General features: G+C 45.2%; 7 protein-coding genes across 7 annotated transcripts; 6 read left to right on the forward strand and 1 right to left on the reverse strand.

The window, feature by feature from the left end:
- Positions 1 to 448: 448 nt before the first annotated feature.
- Positions 449 to 3,486, forward strand: I203_103418 (uncharacterized protein; the record flags this gene model as incomplete). Its single annotated transcript, XM_019149393.1, has 4 exons — positions 449 to 553; positions 620 to 946; positions 1,026 to 2,327; positions 2,389 to 3,486. The coding sequence occupies 4 exons, from the start codon at positions 449 to 451 to the stop codon at positions 3,484 to 3,486; spliced, it is 2,832 nt and encodes a 943-aa protein (XP_019001418.1).
- A 610-nt stretch (positions 3,487 to 4,096) lies between these two features.
- Positions 4,097 to 5,044, forward strand: I203_103419 (uncharacterized protein; the record flags this gene model as incomplete). The annotated part of the gene is made up of 5 exons (XM_065517315.1): positions 4,097 to 4,221; positions 4,540 to 4,607; positions 4,699 to 4,821; positions 4,884 to 4,918; positions 4,979 to 5,044. 5 exons carry the CDS (start codon positions 4,097 to 4,099, stop codon positions 5,042 to 5,044), a joined length of 417 nt encoding a protein of 138 aa, XP_065374133.1.
- Positions 5,045 to 5,164: 120 nt separating this feature from the next.
- On the forward strand, positions 5,165 to 5,495 carry I203_103420 (uncharacterized protein; the record flags this gene model as incomplete). The annotated part of the gene is made up of 3 exons (XM_065517316.1): positions 5,165 to 5,216; positions 5,283 to 5,324; positions 5,374 to 5,495. 3 exons carry the CDS (start codon positions 5,165 to 5,167, stop codon positions 5,493 to 5,495), a joined length of 216 nt encoding a protein of 71 aa, XP_065374134.1.
- A 2,652-nt stretch (positions 5,496 to 8,147) lies between these two features.
- I203_103421 (uncharacterized protein) lies at positions 8,148 to 9,725 on the forward strand (the record flags this gene model as incomplete). Its single annotated transcript, XM_019149394.1, has 5 exons — positions 8,148 to 8,494; positions 8,564 to 8,747; positions 9,026 to 9,115; positions 9,371 to 9,545; positions 9,595 to 9,725. The coding sequence occupies 5 exons, from the start codon at positions 8,148 to 8,150 to the stop codon at positions 9,723 to 9,725; spliced, it is 927 nt and encodes a 308-aa protein (XP_019001419.1).
- A 553-nt stretch (positions 9,726 to 10,278) lies between these two features.
- Positions 10,279 to 12,467, forward strand: I203_103422 (uncharacterized protein; the record flags this gene model as incomplete). The annotated part of the gene is made up of 4 exons (XM_019149395.1): positions 10,279 to 10,772; positions 11,047 to 11,212; positions 11,285 to 11,555; positions 11,620 to 12,467. 4 exons carry the CDS (start codon positions 10,279 to 10,281, stop codon positions 12,465 to 12,467), a joined length of 1,779 nt encoding a protein of 592 aa, XP_019001420.1.
- Positions 12,468 to 12,886: 419 nt separating this feature from the next.
- On the reverse strand, positions 12,887 to 15,441 carry I203_103423 (uncharacterized protein; the record flags this gene model as incomplete). Its single annotated transcript, XM_065517317.1, has 10 exons — positions 12,887 to 12,913; positions 13,033 to 13,088; positions 13,181 to 13,275; positions 13,338 to 13,450; positions 13,523 to 13,589; positions 13,665 to 13,728; positions 13,809 to 13,974; positions 14,061 to 14,097; positions 14,165 to 14,917; positions 14,990 to 15,441. The coding sequence occupies 10 exons, from the start codon at positions 15,439 to 15,441 to the stop codon at positions 12,887 to 12,889; spliced, it is 1,830 nt and encodes a 609-aa protein (XP_065374135.1).
- A 245-nt stretch (positions 15,442 to 15,686) lies between these two features.
- I203_103424 (uncharacterized protein) lies at positions 15,687 to 16,703 on the forward strand (the record flags this gene model as incomplete). The annotated part of the gene is made up of 4 exons (XM_019149397.1): positions 15,687 to 15,713; positions 15,774 to 16,199; positions 16,267 to 16,563; positions 16,617 to 16,703. 4 exons carry the CDS (start codon positions 15,687 to 15,689, stop codon positions 16,701 to 16,703), a joined length of 837 nt encoding a protein of 278 aa, XP_019001422.1.
- Positions 16,704 to 16,733: the final 30 nt, after the last annotated feature.

The raw sequence follows: 16,733 nt of genomic DNA on the forward strand, positions 1-16,733 counted from the left end.
GGGATGTACGATGACTTGGGTGGATCGAAAGTCACAACTGGTAATGTTTCACGACCATCGATGGACCAGGGTGACATCAACTCTAGGCTTTACGCGTCAAGCCTCAACCCGGACACGTGTCTAAATGGGGTGAGCATACAAGTTGTATCGAGCTAGACTAGGTTACCTCCTTCGTCAAAAGTCAACCTACACGCCTACACCTACACCTACACCTACGCACCCACATTACAACCTTCTCTGGATTGATGAGCTGAAGAGTACAAGAACCAGCGGTCACGCAGTCTCAGCATACACCGAAAGTGATATCTAGAGGTGATTTGATGGTCTAGATAAGCCTTGGCATTTTGGAAGACTGTTCAACCTCTCATAACAATAAAATCTCCTTAATCGAGCAGAACTCCATCTTCGACCGACATCTATTCGATACCTAATCAATCATAATCTCAAGATGGAGCGATCATCTTCTCAAAGGGACCTTCGGTCCGAACGTCTATCTCGAACCCCTTACACTCGACCTGAACCTTCCAGGCTGAGGAAATCAGCCTCTATGACTGTGAGCATCTCATCGTTTCTTCTTAGCTTCAGAAGTGATCACTAACTTGTCTGATCTCGCAAATAGCCCTTTGCAACACTCAAATCGATAGTCAACTACGTTTCCTCCCCTTTTACGCGAACTTCATCCTCAACGGCCGTTCTACCCACCCATTCCACCTCCAATGAATTAGCAGTGAGGGTGACCGATGTGGATATCGATCAAAGGTCAGAATCGGGTTCAGAGGATGAATGGAATGGTGAACCACCATCCAAGATGGAAGGTCAGGATATCTTTTCTCTGGCCGCTGCAGCGGGCAGAGGAGGTGATGATTTTGACAAGAGGGCAGCAAGCTGGCGGAGTAAAGGTGAAGTCCCAGGTGGGAAAAGACAATTGAACAGATTAGCTCTTCAAGTGAGTCTATCTTTCCTCTTACACCCTGTAATCAGCCGATGAAAGCTGATAAAAGCTTTCTTTTCGTTTGTTGAAATAGAATGCATCTTCCGATCTCAAACAGCTTGAACCTCCTACACCAACGGCACCAGGTCATTTCAACTTCCTTAAATCATCACCTTCCATGCCTGCTTTATCCCAATCTTCGTCTCTTCAAATACCTTCCGCATCAAGCAAACGACCTCGATCGCCACTCGCTGCTCCCGAGTCTAGCACTTCGGCTTTACCTCAGGGAACACCCTTACCTTCTTCCTTCGTCAAACCAGCACCTACCACGCCAGTCAATACGCAAGGACTATCAGCTTCAGCCTCTTCAGTAGCCCTCACCGCATTTTTAGAAGCCAAAAAGGGTCAACAGATGACACCTGAAGACTTCAGAGTTATCGAGACTCTGACTGAAAATATGAAAGCTGAATCTCACTTGCCTGGTCAGACTCCACCGGAAAAGAAATACGGTGGGTGGGCAGCTGGATCCTATCCCTCCGGTTCGGCGATCAAATCATCTCAATCTTTCGCATCATTCAATACTCCTGCCAAAAGGACGGAGAATGGAAATGCTCAGACTCCTGGTACGGTTTTCTCTGTTGGCTCAACCACACCAAGGTCAATCAATCAACCTAGTCCTTATAGACAGAGATATCTTGGTCCTGGCATGTCGCCTAGGAGGTTGTTCCCTCAACCTAGGAAATCATCTTTGAAACCTCTTTTCAATTTCGGAGCTGAGAGAGAAGATACTTCGAAAGGGAAGAAGCGTAAAACAAACGATGAAGAAGAAGTCATGGATGTCGATCAAAATACGTCTAGTACTAGCAGGGGTTTATCGTCAAGCGCTTCAATGCCTTCTCTTTCTGCTTTCTCGACCTTATCCGCAAATGATAAGGAAAAACAGAAATTATCCGTTCCTTCACATACACCAGCTAGACCTTCACCATTAAGTCGAAATATCTCGTCGCCTGGATCAGTCGCCTCTACTACACCTGTTGATGAGAAAGCTAGAAAGAAAGCTGAGGCTGAGGCAGCTGGAAAGAAGAGAGCTGCGGAGATCATTATGGATATAATAGATGAAGAGATCGGACCTGTTATACCTACCCGTAAAGCCGAACCAGTCATATTCAATCCATATGATCGAACTTCCCTCAACCCATCACCTGCACCTGCTGTTCCGCCTACTGTACCCAGCACGGCTTTTGCTGGATCTACGCCTAGGAAATCAAAGGGGTCTTTCTCACCTGCACGAAGGACCCCTGCAAGAGGTGCTGCGGCGAAATTGGAGTTGCATAAAGAAGCTATGAAGGGTAGTAAACCTTTAACCACCATTGAGAGAATCCAGGGTGTGAAACCGGTAAGCTTCTGTCTGCTGCTTCAGCATGGCGATAGATCAAGCTGACTTGTCTCTGGTGCAGTGGGAAAAGGCTGGAAGTCCTGTTAGGTCCAGTATTGGAAGAGTTGAGACACCCACACCAGATGAGGATATAATCGAAATTGATGAGCTTGTCGACGAATCTGAAGCCTCGTCATCTCGAGCACCTACACCTGCGCCCGCTCCCGTATCAGCTCCTCCCAAACCTGAAACGGCAGCTGCAGCCAAGATTCCAGCAGGAGAAACGTTCAAACCTTTCAATCCACCTTCAATCACATTCAATAATCAACCTTTACCTCAATCACAACCCGCTGTCAAAGATATTGATACCACCTCATTCGATTCACCCATGAGAAAATCAATTATTCAACAATCGTCAACTTCAGCTGAGGGGTCCATCCCTAAACCTACTTTCTCATTCAACGAACCATCTCCTGCACCTTCGCCCGCTGACGAGGAAATGCAAGAAGAACGAAGAGAAGTAACAGGGAAGTGCAGTACTGGCGAGAATAACAAATTGGATTTAAGCAAGATATACCTCTCTGCGAAAGATTCCGCCTTGAAGATATCAAAACCCGCTTTACCTTTCTTTACTTTCACTTTACCACCTCGACCAATGGAATCCACTCCGAAGAAGCAAGTATTGGAAGAAGCCAAAAAGAGGGATCAACCTACTTTTGAATTCAGCCTGCCAGCATCTTCCATCGCCAAGGTGGCTGCTCCTGCTGCTGAAACTCAGTGGACTTGTGGGACTTGTATGCTGAAGAACCCCGAAAGTGCGAAAGACAAATGTACGATCTGTGAAGAACCTAGACCTAAAGCTAGTTCATCATCAAGCAGTGTATTCAGCACTTCGACTCTAGTACAACAAGCCAAGAAGAACGATGATCAATGGACTTGTGGAACATGCATGTTGAAGAATCCCGATAGTGCAAAGGAGAAATGCACCATCTGCGATGATCCTCGACCGGCCCCCGCCCAAGTATCCAGCAGCCAATCTTCCAGTCAAAGTGGATTTACAGGATTTGGAAGTGGGTTCGGACCTAAGAAGACGGAAGGTACTTGGACATGTTCCACCTGCATGCTACAGAATCCTGAGAGTGCGAAAGAGAAGTGTACCATTTGTGATACACCTCGATAGATTTGCCTTCATATTCCAAGATGACTCAGGAAGCTATAATCATCAGGAAAGAGGGATGATGTGATCGATGATATTGATGCCAAGGAGGGGAGTGGTATTGGGATGATAATCATTGTATTGGTATGTAGAGGAGAACGAGGAATGAACAGGGGGTTGCATGTATTGTTATCGCATGTTGTGGTACTCGTGGTCTGTGCGTAAGAGCCAAACGCACAGACCTGTTGAAAGAAGATGGTGATGGTGGTTGAGTAATGTTCATGGTATAAAACCTGGGCAAGTCACTGACTATCTTTCTCTTTCTCTTCTTCTTTCTCTTCTGTTTCCGCTAGACTCGTATATTACACAAACAATCTCACTTCTCTCCACAGTGTCTAGTATCATTCGTGTATCCTACGGTTCTAATCTCTCAATCGTACAATACAGTGTATGACAGTGTAGTGTATCCTGACCGACCGAGAAAAAATAGTGTGTGGTTCTAAACAATGTCAATCTTCTATATATAATCCTATTCCTCTATCTCCTTCTCACCCGTCGATCCAACGGATCCCTCGGTTCCTACGGAGTGTACGCCTCATCAAATGAAGATCACCTGATCCATCCCTCCACCTCGATGAACATCCCAAAGGTATTGGTATATACCTCCACTGATGGGCTCCGACAAAATTCGATACCTACTGCTATTTCCGTGTTGGTCAGTGAGGGGGTAAGGTGGGGTGTCGAATTTGATTTTACAGAGTGAGTGGGGAAATTCTTTGATTCATGTTTCAAGTAGAATGTAATGTTTTCGTTGTGTTACTTGAATGGAAAAGAAAGATCGTACTTATCTTCTCATTCTTCTTCTCTTCCTTCCCTCTTGCTACCAGTTCACATTGGGCAGTGACAGTCCTATCGCTCTCTTCTATTAGGATTCTTTTCTATTTTCTGCCTACGATTTTCATAGTACAATCCAAACACAACCTTTTCCTACAGTAGGTTGTGGCACACCGAACTACGGGATATACTGTACTTCTCTTCTTGATGAGCTGACGTCGGCTTTGATATTTTGGGTGACAGAGATAAAGCACTGTCCAACGATAATCATCTCAGACAGTACGATGCCTTGATGTTCATCTCAGTAAGCGGTGAAGATGAGTGCCTTGCTCTCCTCATCTGCTTATTCTCCAAAGATGTGTTCGTTGTAAAGCTGATCCTCCGCAATACACCTGGGTGTAGCACTTGACGAACAAGGTGAACGAGCCTTTCATCGTTATATCCAATCAGGCGGGAACTTTGTCGGTGTACATGCGTCTACTTGCGCTTTGTACAATTCTTCGGTGTATAATGCTACGATAGGAGGTGAGTACAGCTTGCTCCATGCTCTCACTGAGCTCACAGCTGATAAGTGATTTGCATTGAAGCACAATTCGAATGGCATCCTGTCATAAAAAACGCCGTGAGCTTTATGTTCGGCCAAGGTTTCAAGCGAGTCACCAGCTCATGCGATGTTGAATAGACATTCTTACGATCAAATACCAATCATCCCGCCACTGCCAATATCCGCCACTGCCAATATCCCTGATCAATGGAGATTTGTATGTGGCCTTACAATCATCTGCCGGTTTTGTGACAATGTGGAGGAGCTGATGATGACTCCATACTAGGCTGAGGAAGTCACACTACTTCACCTTTGATCCTCGCGATGACGGTGCGGTCGTCATTCTTACAGTCGATGAGTCAAGCTATAACAGTAAGTCAGTTTCTGTTTTCGTTGTCAATCGTTCAAATCAGCTGATTCAGATCGATTACATATGTATCAGATGAGAGCTATACATCCAACTCGGTAGAACCGCGTCCTATCGGTATATTCCGTTTCTGCGACATGCAAACAACGGCTTACTTCGCTTGTAGCATGGTATATCGATCCTCCGTCTACCTCTCAACCTCTTCAAGAGGGTGCTATCAAAGCCGGCAGATCCTTCTATACAGCTTCGGGACATTCCAACGGAAGTAAGCTGAATATCTCAGAATAAGAGTGAGTTTTGGGTATATCAGACTTGTTTTTAGAAAACTGGGTATATAAGACATCAAAATGTTGTTATTTGGGTATATAAGACATTTCCTCGAAAAGTGCACGTGTTGCCACCCAGAAGTATGGCGCGATGATGTCATCGTCTGCAGAAAACTTACCTCAAGTCACCCTGACGTTTGGGATTGAGTCTTCTTCTTCCAAACGCAAAACCACACCTATCATGATCGCTGGAAAACTCACCGCATTTCCGATCGACTCTAAGGAGACTTTCTGTTCCTCATTCGTCATCAAAAGTGATTGGTTCCGTACGAATTACACCAACGGTCGGGCAAGTGGAATATGACTCTCATTCATACCTGACCTGGCTGATCATGTTTAATGGTCTTCCTTCGTTCATAGGCGAATTATGAGGTCGTCGATTCAGATGGGAGAATACTTATGACCTGCACAGGACCTTTCTTCAATCGACGAGCACCAAGAAGTGAGTAAAAAGCTCACACTGTTTCCTTCTCTGATCACAGACAAGCCAAGCTGATGCTATCTTGGAATTTCAGGGTTTGCAGATGGCGAGGGTACCCATATGTTCTTCTTGACTCGCGATAGGGCTGGTGATGTATATTCTGTGGCGAAAGAATCTCTGGGTTCCCCAAAAGAACTCTTCAACGTTCTTTTAGGCTCCGATAGTATGTATAATGTTCTCTTTCATGCTCTCAAGGTGTCCGGCGAGCGTCAAGAAGTCGCCACGCCTTTGCCCGCTTACATAGTCGTCTACGATTCTGTCACTGATGAGGCTTTTTTGACCTATACAGGGCTTGAATTGATTTTTGATGATCCCGCAGAGACATCCAGGAAGAAAAGTATAGTTCTCAAGTTGAACGGTTGCTTTCTGTTTGATACGATAAATGAAGGACAATTTGAGATAGACGAGAAGATAATTGGAACTATGATAACAAAGAGGTATTGGACATCAACAGAGGTGATTCTATTTCATCCTTTCTTTCACATCGAAATTCCCAAATACGCTTCATTTTTTGATGAACATTGTGAGCTGATGATACTCTGTCTACCAAATCCCCTATCTGGCCTAGCGACACGTTCACCTCTCAGCAGAACTGGACTTGAAATCAACATTGTTCGCCGCTTTGGTTATATGTATAGATATCATGGGGTGTCGGGCATAAGAAGGGATGAACTATATATTGACCCGAAATGTATACGTAGAATTCATTACGTTCATGTTTCATGTAATGTACTGTTCCTCCGCACAAGCCTAATGAGTAGAAGCCATCCAGCCCAATTTGACTCCCTTGCGCATTGCTCTCACGTTATTCGAGATTACAGAATCCATTGGCGATTGGTAGCCAACACAGGCCCAAAATCACTGATCATACTCATTCTGGTGCTCTACGAGCATCTCAGGGTTGTAAGACGTGACCTACCCCCCCGATGCAGTCGCTCGAGCTATGGGAGACATTACGTGCTAAACTACGTTACGTTTAGAGATAAGAAGAGTCGTGTGGTGCCCCTATACTCGTATGTCGATTGCGGCACTGAAAGGAAGGGAAGGATAAGGCCAACGGTGACGGGTACTCCCAAGTGTCGACGTCTGTCCTTCCTTACCTTGCTATCAGAGTAGACCAGCTGAGATGAGAGTGGGAGTATTCACATAAAATGATTTGAACGATGAATCGAAAAAGAGAAGCAATTGAGATGGGAGAAAAGTGAGATGTAAGTTTGGGGTATACGAGTAGAAGTTTCTAACCGCCGGTTTATTTAGGGATCACTCCATTGAGAGCAACTTTACCGGATCAACCGATTCTTGTTACGTTGACGGCGTTCCACAAGAAAGCTTGGGGGGAAGGGGAAAGCGTCGATCACTTGCATTGAGTGCGATGCTCGTCGGCGACAGAATTTAGAATCCAGGAGTCCGAAAACACCGAAAATAAGCATACGAGTATTCTTCTCTTGAACCCGTTTCAGGGTGTTCATCCTGCTCTTAAAGATCCCCTCAAAATTACCCATGATCAACGATCAACAAGCAGTGTGCTGGCGATATATCATATTCATGTGAAGCGTAAGGGGGGTATCAACTACATATATTAGATATCGAATATGTTCGCATCACACCTGTCCTAGCAACCAAGAGCGAAGAGGAAAGAAACGAAAAGATACAACGAACGTATACGTGTCCGTGAAAGTCTGGAACTGTCGGATAACTCGATGCGAGAAGACGATAATGACATTTAGGAACAACGAATACAACCGGGATGATTCTCATACTGCAGCAGGTGGTATAGTATATGTAGTCATAGTCAAACAGTGTATGCATGCACCTCTGGCTGCTTGTAACAGACGGAAGTGAGTTTGGAGCTGGGGTTCAGGCACGATTCTTTATGCGGATAACAAAGCTTGAAATACGCTCAGGTCGGTGATGCCACAGTCAGGTTGAATCAAACATCAAGTCGAATGAAAACAAGCAAGTAATCAATCGTATTGGTAGTGAGGGACTCACGTTCAAGAGGTTCCGCATCTACTCTTTTATCTCTTCTATGCAATCTTGTTTTTCCATCCTCTCATTGACTCACACTGACGAAATCCGATCAACATTCAAAGCCTGAAACTACTGCTAAGGTACCAAATATCGTATAAAGACATGCCTACTTACATCTACAACGCGATACACGTCAAAGCCGACAATGAACGTCCTTCAAAAAGGGTATGGCGGGACTTCAAGATCATCGTTTCTCGGTGGAGAGATCTAGGAGTGATCTGCCAACCTCTTCCACCCCCGGGTACGGACGTGAAATTGGTCGGCTTATTGAAGCAGTTCGCCCTTGGCATGGTCTTTATTTGGGCAGTGATATTGGCTCTGTTAGCCAAAGTCTGTTCTCATAAATGGAGTGCTCTTGCAACACTTCATAGATTGAAAGGTACCAATAGACGCGTGTCTATAGAGGGATTGCATGGGAAGCATGCATACAAGGACGAGGCGTGGATCTTGTAGGTGACAAGATCATTCCGCTTCACGACTGCTATGATGAAGGATACGCTGATCTCAGCTTTTAATAGCATCAATGGAGTGGGAACCGATCGTGCGTCCCTTGAACTTATCCTGAAGGCTTTGAACCGTTTGTTCGGTCGAAAAGTCGAAGGATTACACAATGTTACCTTGGGAATGCCGTACGATTTGGCAACTTGTTTTCTCGAACGAGATATGCTGCTGATGACTCCCATCTTGGACGATCTGCGAAAGGTGAGTTGCTGTTGCTGGATTTGTGTCATGAACTATATGCAGAAAATTCGGGAGTGGAAGATGATATGTTGGTTCGCAGAAGGGGAAAGGACAATTCAAGGGATGGGTAGAGGTGTGAGGGATGGATGGGAATTGTACGCAGCGGATGAGACAGTCTAACAATCGACTGATCTCAATTGAGCAGTGAAAGTTGATGTTAGGAGTGTCGGTTCGAAGGATGGCGTCCGGTCCTGTCGATGATGTCCACAACAAATGCGATCGCTGACGTTCACATACAGGCTGTGATCAAACACGTCGGAAATCCTCAGAAAAAACGTGTCGTGTTGATAGCACACTCCCAAGGTGCTATACTGTTATCCCTTTTAGTTGTGAGTCCTCGAAGTAGCTTGATCTTATCTTCGTGGAAAAATTCCACAACCGAACCTTCGATCTTTTCCATGTTCCCTCCAGTGTATGTGGAGTAGTCGTTACCAGTCTCGGCTTTCATCCCATATGATTTTATCCAGCAGCAGCCATCTGGCCAACTTCAGCCAGGAGAATGATACACCTTCGATCGCCTTCTGGCTTGTGGACCATTCATGGCGATGCAGCTGACCAGTGTCTTTCTTTGCTATCGGTTTCAGGATATACTCCTCCATAGCAATTTGGATCCGAAGTCGCTAAGTAAGATCGCGCTGTACACCCTGGGTGGAGCTGCAGATCATTTCGGCATCTCCAACAGTGATAATAATGGTGGTCTTTGCGGCTTCGGAAACATTGAGCATATCTGCAACGAGAGAGATTTTGTCGCACAATTAGGTGAGGTCTCCAAAAGGCTCTCGAAGTACGAGCTGATAGAACCTCCTAGGAGTGCTCGCGAGCTCCGGAGTGTACAGCCATTTCCCTCCGTCTTCGTTGTTCACCGATGCCGTAGGAAGGTATTGTGGGAAGATTTTTGTGCGCGAGGCGGTCACGGGTCATTTACCGGTGTTTCATTAGTATGTTAGCGTCTTCATTGTCATATGGAAACTGCTGGTAACGATGTTTACAGCCTCGAGGGGGAGAATTCCCTATTTAAAGACCCGTTTATACTTCAGCATAGTCGCCTGGGCTCAGATCACAAGGGATTTCGTGCGGCTGTCAGGCATCAAAGGTTGAGCAAGCGTAAGTAGAGTTGGCTCATCGCGCCACTTTGCCTAATCCAGGGTAGGTTCGTTGTTGTTTGACTTGCATGTCCATCGGCTGTATAAGATCTTACTGGCTGACTTTACATGTAAATGTCGACATTATCATCCATCATCATCGCCCCAAACACTCATATATATGATAGAAAGCAGGACCATCGGCAGTCGGACAAATTGTTCTCATAACACATCCAAGTCAGCCTGATCCATCCCTTTCGAGCGAATAGAGGGATATACGTGGTTCTTTGTGTTGTCCTAGATTACTGCAACCCAATCCCGCTGGACCGGATTAAACAACGTACATCGTACATTGTCACAGACACTATCCTTCATCTGAATCACAAGCATACATACACACACTTGGAACAATGTCAACTCCACCGCCTCCATCATACTCTTCACCTATCCTACCTCCTTCCGCCTCTCCATCATCGAACAACAGCCTTCATAAACAATATCCTCAACCTCCCAATTCGACAATAATCAATATCGACTCCACCCCTTCTGGTACTTCATCGGCAATACCTAACCATATGAAATCATTACCACTCTCACGCACAAATAGCAATACATCATCATTAGCAGAGGAAGGCGAATTGTTCGATGATCCTTTAACATCACCTGGTACCCCTGATGATGTTGGAGATAGGGCAGATGAAAATACGGGATTATTGTCAAATACGAAAAAAGCAAAATGGTATAAAGGTCCATACTTCATAACTGCCATCAAATTCTCTATCTTGTTCACGATCTTCACGATTGTGGTGGTGATTACTTTTTACTTTGGGATGCCGAAGTTGGATAAAGAAGATAGAGGGCTGGTTAAGTTGCCTAGGAGTTTCAAGGATCTACAGGATTTAAAGTGAGTGGATTGTTCTGGTTGTGCGATTGAGTAAGGATGGTATGATATGATATGGGACGGGACGGGATGGGATAGATAGAAGGAAAATCGACGGGAACGAAGAACACAGTAAGAGAAAACGGTGAAGATGGGAAGGAAAGGGGATGAGAGGAGAAGCGAGCAGGAGGTAGATGAGAAGATGGGAGGGAGATGGGAGAGTCCGATCGGAGAAGAGAAGGCATTCACAGAACATGAAAGATAACTGACATCAATTCCGCCCTTTCTGTTTTCACAGCACCTTATTCCAGAAATACAAGAAACTCTACCCTCTCCGAATATTAGCCTGCGCAGTGGTCACCTACCTGTTCGTTCAGACTTTCACCTTACCGGGATCGATGTATATCTCGATCTTGTTCGGAGCAGCTTATGGGATAATGTATGGGTTGGTATTGAGTTGTCTGGTGAGTGCTCACCATCATTGTGTCTGCTCAATCATAAGTGGAATACGGAGCTCATCTGTTCTCTCTATACAGTGCGACGCTTTCGGTTCTCTCCTATGCTACACCCTCTCCTCCCTCCTCGCCCCTCCCCTCTTGACCATGCCATTCTACAGAGCAAGAGTCGAAACATGGCGAACAAAAATAATGGGTGATCCTAAAAAAGGTAAAAAAGTAACTTGGGATAGTATATTCGCTTTCCTACTCGTACTTCGTATTGCCCCCTTCCCACCTCACTGGGTAGCCAACTTTGTCGCGCCGCACTTGGGTATAGGCATGTTCATGTTTTGGTCGAGCTGTTTCATCGGTGAATACTTCCGCGCTCCTTTTATCAATTCAATTTCAATGCTAATGATATACTGTATATGTAGGAATCGCCCCCGTCTCCGTAATCCACGTAACGATCGGTTCATCCCTTGACTCCATGACCTCAGCAGCAGATTTCCATATCCTCTCTCTTCGTAATATCCTGGGTCTCCTCGCGGTGGTCGTAGCTGTCCTTATCCCAGTGGGGTTGAAAAGAGTATTTAAGAAAGATTTGGGAGATCTGGGAGAAGCCGAAGAGATATTCAACGATACGGACAGAAGGAACGATAGGGATATTCAAGTTCCTCCTATTGAGGGGTCGGAAATTGGTGGAAGGAGGTATCACGCGATTGATTCGGGTGTTGTGCTTTCGTGGCCCTCTACAGGAGGTAATGGTGAGAATATGGGTAATAAGTTGATTAAGAAGGGTAAAGGAAGAGCTTTGGAAATCATACATGATGAAGATGAAGAAGAGGAAGAAGATGGGTTTTATGATGAAGATGGTGAAGATGAGTGGGAAAGGTATGAAGGTGAAACTGCCACTGGAGCTAGTACTTCCAATTCCAATATTACGAGTGGTCAAGCTTCGCCAAATGCAGAATCGAACACGACTCCGACTCCGACTCCGGATGTCAATGAGGCCGGGGAGAATGGTTCAGATGCGCAACCTCAACCTCAACCTCAATATCAATATGAAGTGTATGATCCTTCTGGTCAGATTGATTCTGTGCGATTCAACCCTACAAGAACGAGATCACGATCGAACTCGAAGTTGAGTCAGAATGGTGGGATTGGGGTCGCAACTAGACCCAAAGGTTATAGTAGATCAAACACCAATACCTCAAACAGGTTCAGGAATTACGGTGCGGTAGAAGAAGAAAGTGCCCCTTTGGTCAATGGAAATGAAATATAAGATCTGCATCATCAGTGCGTCGTAGTCTGGATCGTCTAGGTGATCAGGTTGATACTGTAAATTGATTGTTATTTCTTACTTTCTGTACTTATCCGTGTATCATACTTGAGTAGTTATTCTCATTACTTTTTTAGCTTTTCAATTATATGTGGTAAACTTCATCGTTGAATATTTTGTAAATTCATTGCGTTCCCTTGTAATTACAATTACATTTACTGTACTAAGTGTATTCGGTTGGTTGAAAAGTATGAAAGATGTATTCATTCACTCTTATACAAAGTCTCATACTCACATACATAATTGACAAATTCATTTATACAGCATTTACAACTACGTTACTTAGCTTAGCTCATCTCGAGGGACGTCGACTTGAGGATACCTCGTTAGTCCATTTTGGCATTTTCAAAATAGGTGATACATCAATTCATATTGATCCATAACCAGTACTGCAGAGTGTGATAAAACACAAGATCAATCAGCTAAAATGTATGTCATCGGAGGGCGGAGGGCGGAAGTTTGAGGTAAATTTGATTGTGTGGGCGAGATTATCGAAAAGTAGACTTACTTTCTCAGTACCTGGATTTGAGTAAACCAACTTTGGTTGAAACATCCTATCGAATACTTAGTCATTTGGGAACGGATCAGTATCAGCTTCAATGCCCCTCATCGGGTTGGGTCAACAAGTGGGAAACGATGTGCGGATGGAAACGTACAGCTCATCACCCATGTCTTGGCTGCACTCTGGCATAAAGGATGTGACATGACCAAACTAGGATTGGTAGGAAAAGTCTCAAGTTGCCTTAAACATCTACCATGACGCATTAGCTGTACTATATAGCCTTGAGATTCCTTTTCGTAGAATGCGCTCACCTGAACGCCACGGAAGGTTGCGGTGGACCATATCGAGTGACTGCCGCATAAGCCTGACGCCATTTCTCGTCCAGCTGGGTTTGACACCTTAATGGATCTGGACAGTCGGCTCGCTAAGTAGTATATCATTGAACATCAGCTGGATTTGCTTGTGGAGATTAGTAAGTTAGACCACAATCTCTCACACAGATATATTCCTTTTTGACATCTATACTGGCCAGTTTCAAAAGTCTCTCCAAGAACCAGTTCCGCCTATAATGAGCATAAGATCACATTTATCAGTTGTTTCAGTTAACTAGACATGGTTCACTTTGTGTCACTCCTCACCTAATGGATAATTTCAGTTGAGTCTGCGAACTCAGATATTGCATCTCATTGTGGTCCCAAGAAGCTGCAAACAAATAAGCAAGATTAGAACAATCACTCATTACACTGCCACCACGTATCTATAGTGAAATTACTTGTACTCACGCTGATCTAATACGAACCTACTGGCTTCCCTATACAGTTCCGCATTACAATGTTCTTCGGCCAAACACAGCGCCATGACTGGTCTACCAGATGCGTGAGTCATTAGGAAATGTTCGCATAATTTCTGAAGGGCAGGTACGATAAGTTTGAGTGAGAGAGCGAGTAGCTATACACAAGATATCAGATAAACGCATCAGCCCAAGAAGATAGTGCAAGATTCAACTGGCGGAGTGGGTCATTAGGCGTACTTACATTCTCAACATTTGTCCAGGTTACTTTACATTCCAGACTACGAATACCGTCAGCCTTCTTCCTTCGGCTATAATCGTAAATCGTATAGGATCCGCTTGACTCACTGGGGATAAGCCCAAAATAAGAAATCATGGAATGCACCTGGACTTTCTTCATGCAGCTCAACAACAGCTTCCAACTTTGGATTCCTCGCCCCCATTCCTACACCCGAAGAGAAAGAATGACGTATTGTCGATCTTGTCCTGGTAGTTCGAATCGAGAGTCTTGCAGAGCTGGGTTGATGGGACGGTGCAAGTTCAGTCTGTACCGATTCGATAGAAGGCGAAGGTGAGATGAGTGGAGCAGAATTGTCTGGTAGATCCGCATCAGGAGGGGGAGGTTGAATAGTCAATCTCGATAGCGATCCGATACTATTGCCATGCCCCGAAATGACCTCGCCCAACGTCGGTGTATGATCTTCCAATACGTCCGATATTGCTCTAACACCATCTGGAGTTTCAGGTAGCTCTCTCAACTCCCTCAAAATATCTGCTACACTAGGATCGTCCGTTCCATCTAAGTAGAGGTTGGGTTTCCGGATTCTTATTGTTGAATTGACATCACTGTAGTGCGCATCTTCTCTGATTGGAATCGAAGATTCGGATTGTTCGGATGAGTGGATATCGTTCTGTTCTGTTCCTTGGTCTACATCTTCCTGATGATGAGCTGAATCATCAGGTACGGGCACTTGTCGTGGACTAGGTGGGTCTGTGTCGGTAGGCGGTGAAGAGGGAAATTCGACCGATGGTGTAGGTGATAGGTCTATAGCGTATGAGGAGGGTGTGGTAGGGTTGGTGAGTGGATTGGTCTCCGCCCAGCTACCAATAATTCAGAGATTGATTCAGCATGAGCTTGTTCATGCAGTCGGCTTGATGTATAAGTCAACTCACTTTCCCTGTAACAGACCTTGGAAGAATGGACTCGCAAACCACAATACATCCTTATGACAATAAAATTCATTCCTACCCACGATCACTTTCACTTTACCTGGCATGCTTGCATCAGGTAGAAAAGTAGGATGTACATCTATCACTACATCTTCTTCTCCTTCCTCTTGTCTTTGGGAGTCTGAGGTCGTTTGTCGATTCAACATATCTTCTTCGAACCCCTCTCTGACCGATCCTCGCTGTGTACGCTCGTTGTATGACGAGGAGCTTATCTCGTCAGCGGAGTGAGACTGATGCCATCTACCTAGGAAGTTCTGTCTGGGCGAAGGAAGCGGTGAAGAGGGGACATGAGCATGATGATGCCGCGAAGTGGATGCGTGGGCTAGTTGAGGATGGGCGGGTGAACGAGGTGAGTTGCGGGAAATCAATAAGTGGGATGGATTGGATATCGACATGATGGCACTCTTTTCACATACAGATGATCAACCTGTTAGTGACAAAGGATATAAGGAGATGTTAGATGATTGATGGGAATATATACGATATGTGATGAGATGAGATGTGAGTGAAACCGAGGAGAAAGGGAAGATGAGTTTGGAGGTGGACCAAGCGAGTGGAGGTACTTTATACAACATCCTTCTCTCTCCCCTCCATGACCCTTTCGTCTTCACTTTCACATGTCCACTTGGAAGCACTGAAGATGTCTCTGCTATCGGGATCAATACAGGTAAGCTTACAGTGGTTTGGAACTGGACATCACAGCTGACCCGCTGTGCATTTACTTTAGCCTCCCTTGTTGTCCCTTCTATCCTCGACCTCGGCTCCTTCCCTTTCTCCCCTCTTCCGTGCCGTGACCGACGAATCCAAAGACTCATATATAGTCTCACTATCCGATTCCTCACCAGCTCAAGCACCTGGATCTTCACGATCCGTTCCGCATACTCAACCGAAAGGATGTATCTTACACGACGTAGTGCATATCCAATCTTCCAATCCTCGACAAACATACATTCAAGCTGGTTGTTCGCTAAGCGAATATCGAAAGAGACTGGAAAAAGGGAAAGCAAGGGATGATGGAGGGCTTCCATTGGGTATAGAATTACCTTGTATGGGTCTACAAGTGAAAAGGTTGGGTAGGAGACATATGAGCTTCGAAGTCGGTATAGTGGATAATAGAGGTAGGGAAGGTTCAGTGAGACTCTCAAGTTTCAAGGTGAGTCATCACCACAACTTTTCGCCTTATCCTATGATCTGAGCTTATGATTTATATGTGTTGGTAGAAGAATCCAACTGTGCATCCTCATCGCTCTCCAGCATTGATCCATCTTCCTTTACAACTGCCTCAACAGACTCCTTCGACATTGACCCCGTGGGTCCACATACCGGTCAGCCTCGCACCTCTGATCCAGCTCTTTCATAGCCTCCCTAGACCTCAGCGGCATGCTTCGGATGATGGCGATGATGACGATGAGGATAGTAGAAAGCGAAGAAAAGTGGCAGAATTACCTAGTGGGACCTTCGCGAGCGTAAGCTACGTAAGGGTTTATGCAAATTGCAGAGTCAGAAGGATATGGTTTGTAAGTTGTCTTGACCGTTTCCAACGACCTGCAGATGCTGATGAAGGTTCCAGTCTGTAGATGGGGAAAGGACGATCCAAGGTATGGGTAAGGGTGTGAGGGATGAGTGGGAATTGTATGCGGCGGATGAGATGGCCTAGCGTTCTATTGGTGTACTCATATCACGGCGC

Source organism: Kwoniella mangroviensis (assembly GCF_000507465.2).
Source record: "Kwoniella mangroviensis CBS 8507 chromosome 1 map unlocalized Ctg01, whole genome shotgun sequence".
In the NCBI taxonomy this organism is placed as follows: Eukaryota; Fungi; Basidiomycota; class Tremellomycetes; order Tremellales; family Cryptococcaceae; genus Kwoniella; species Kwoniella mangrovensis.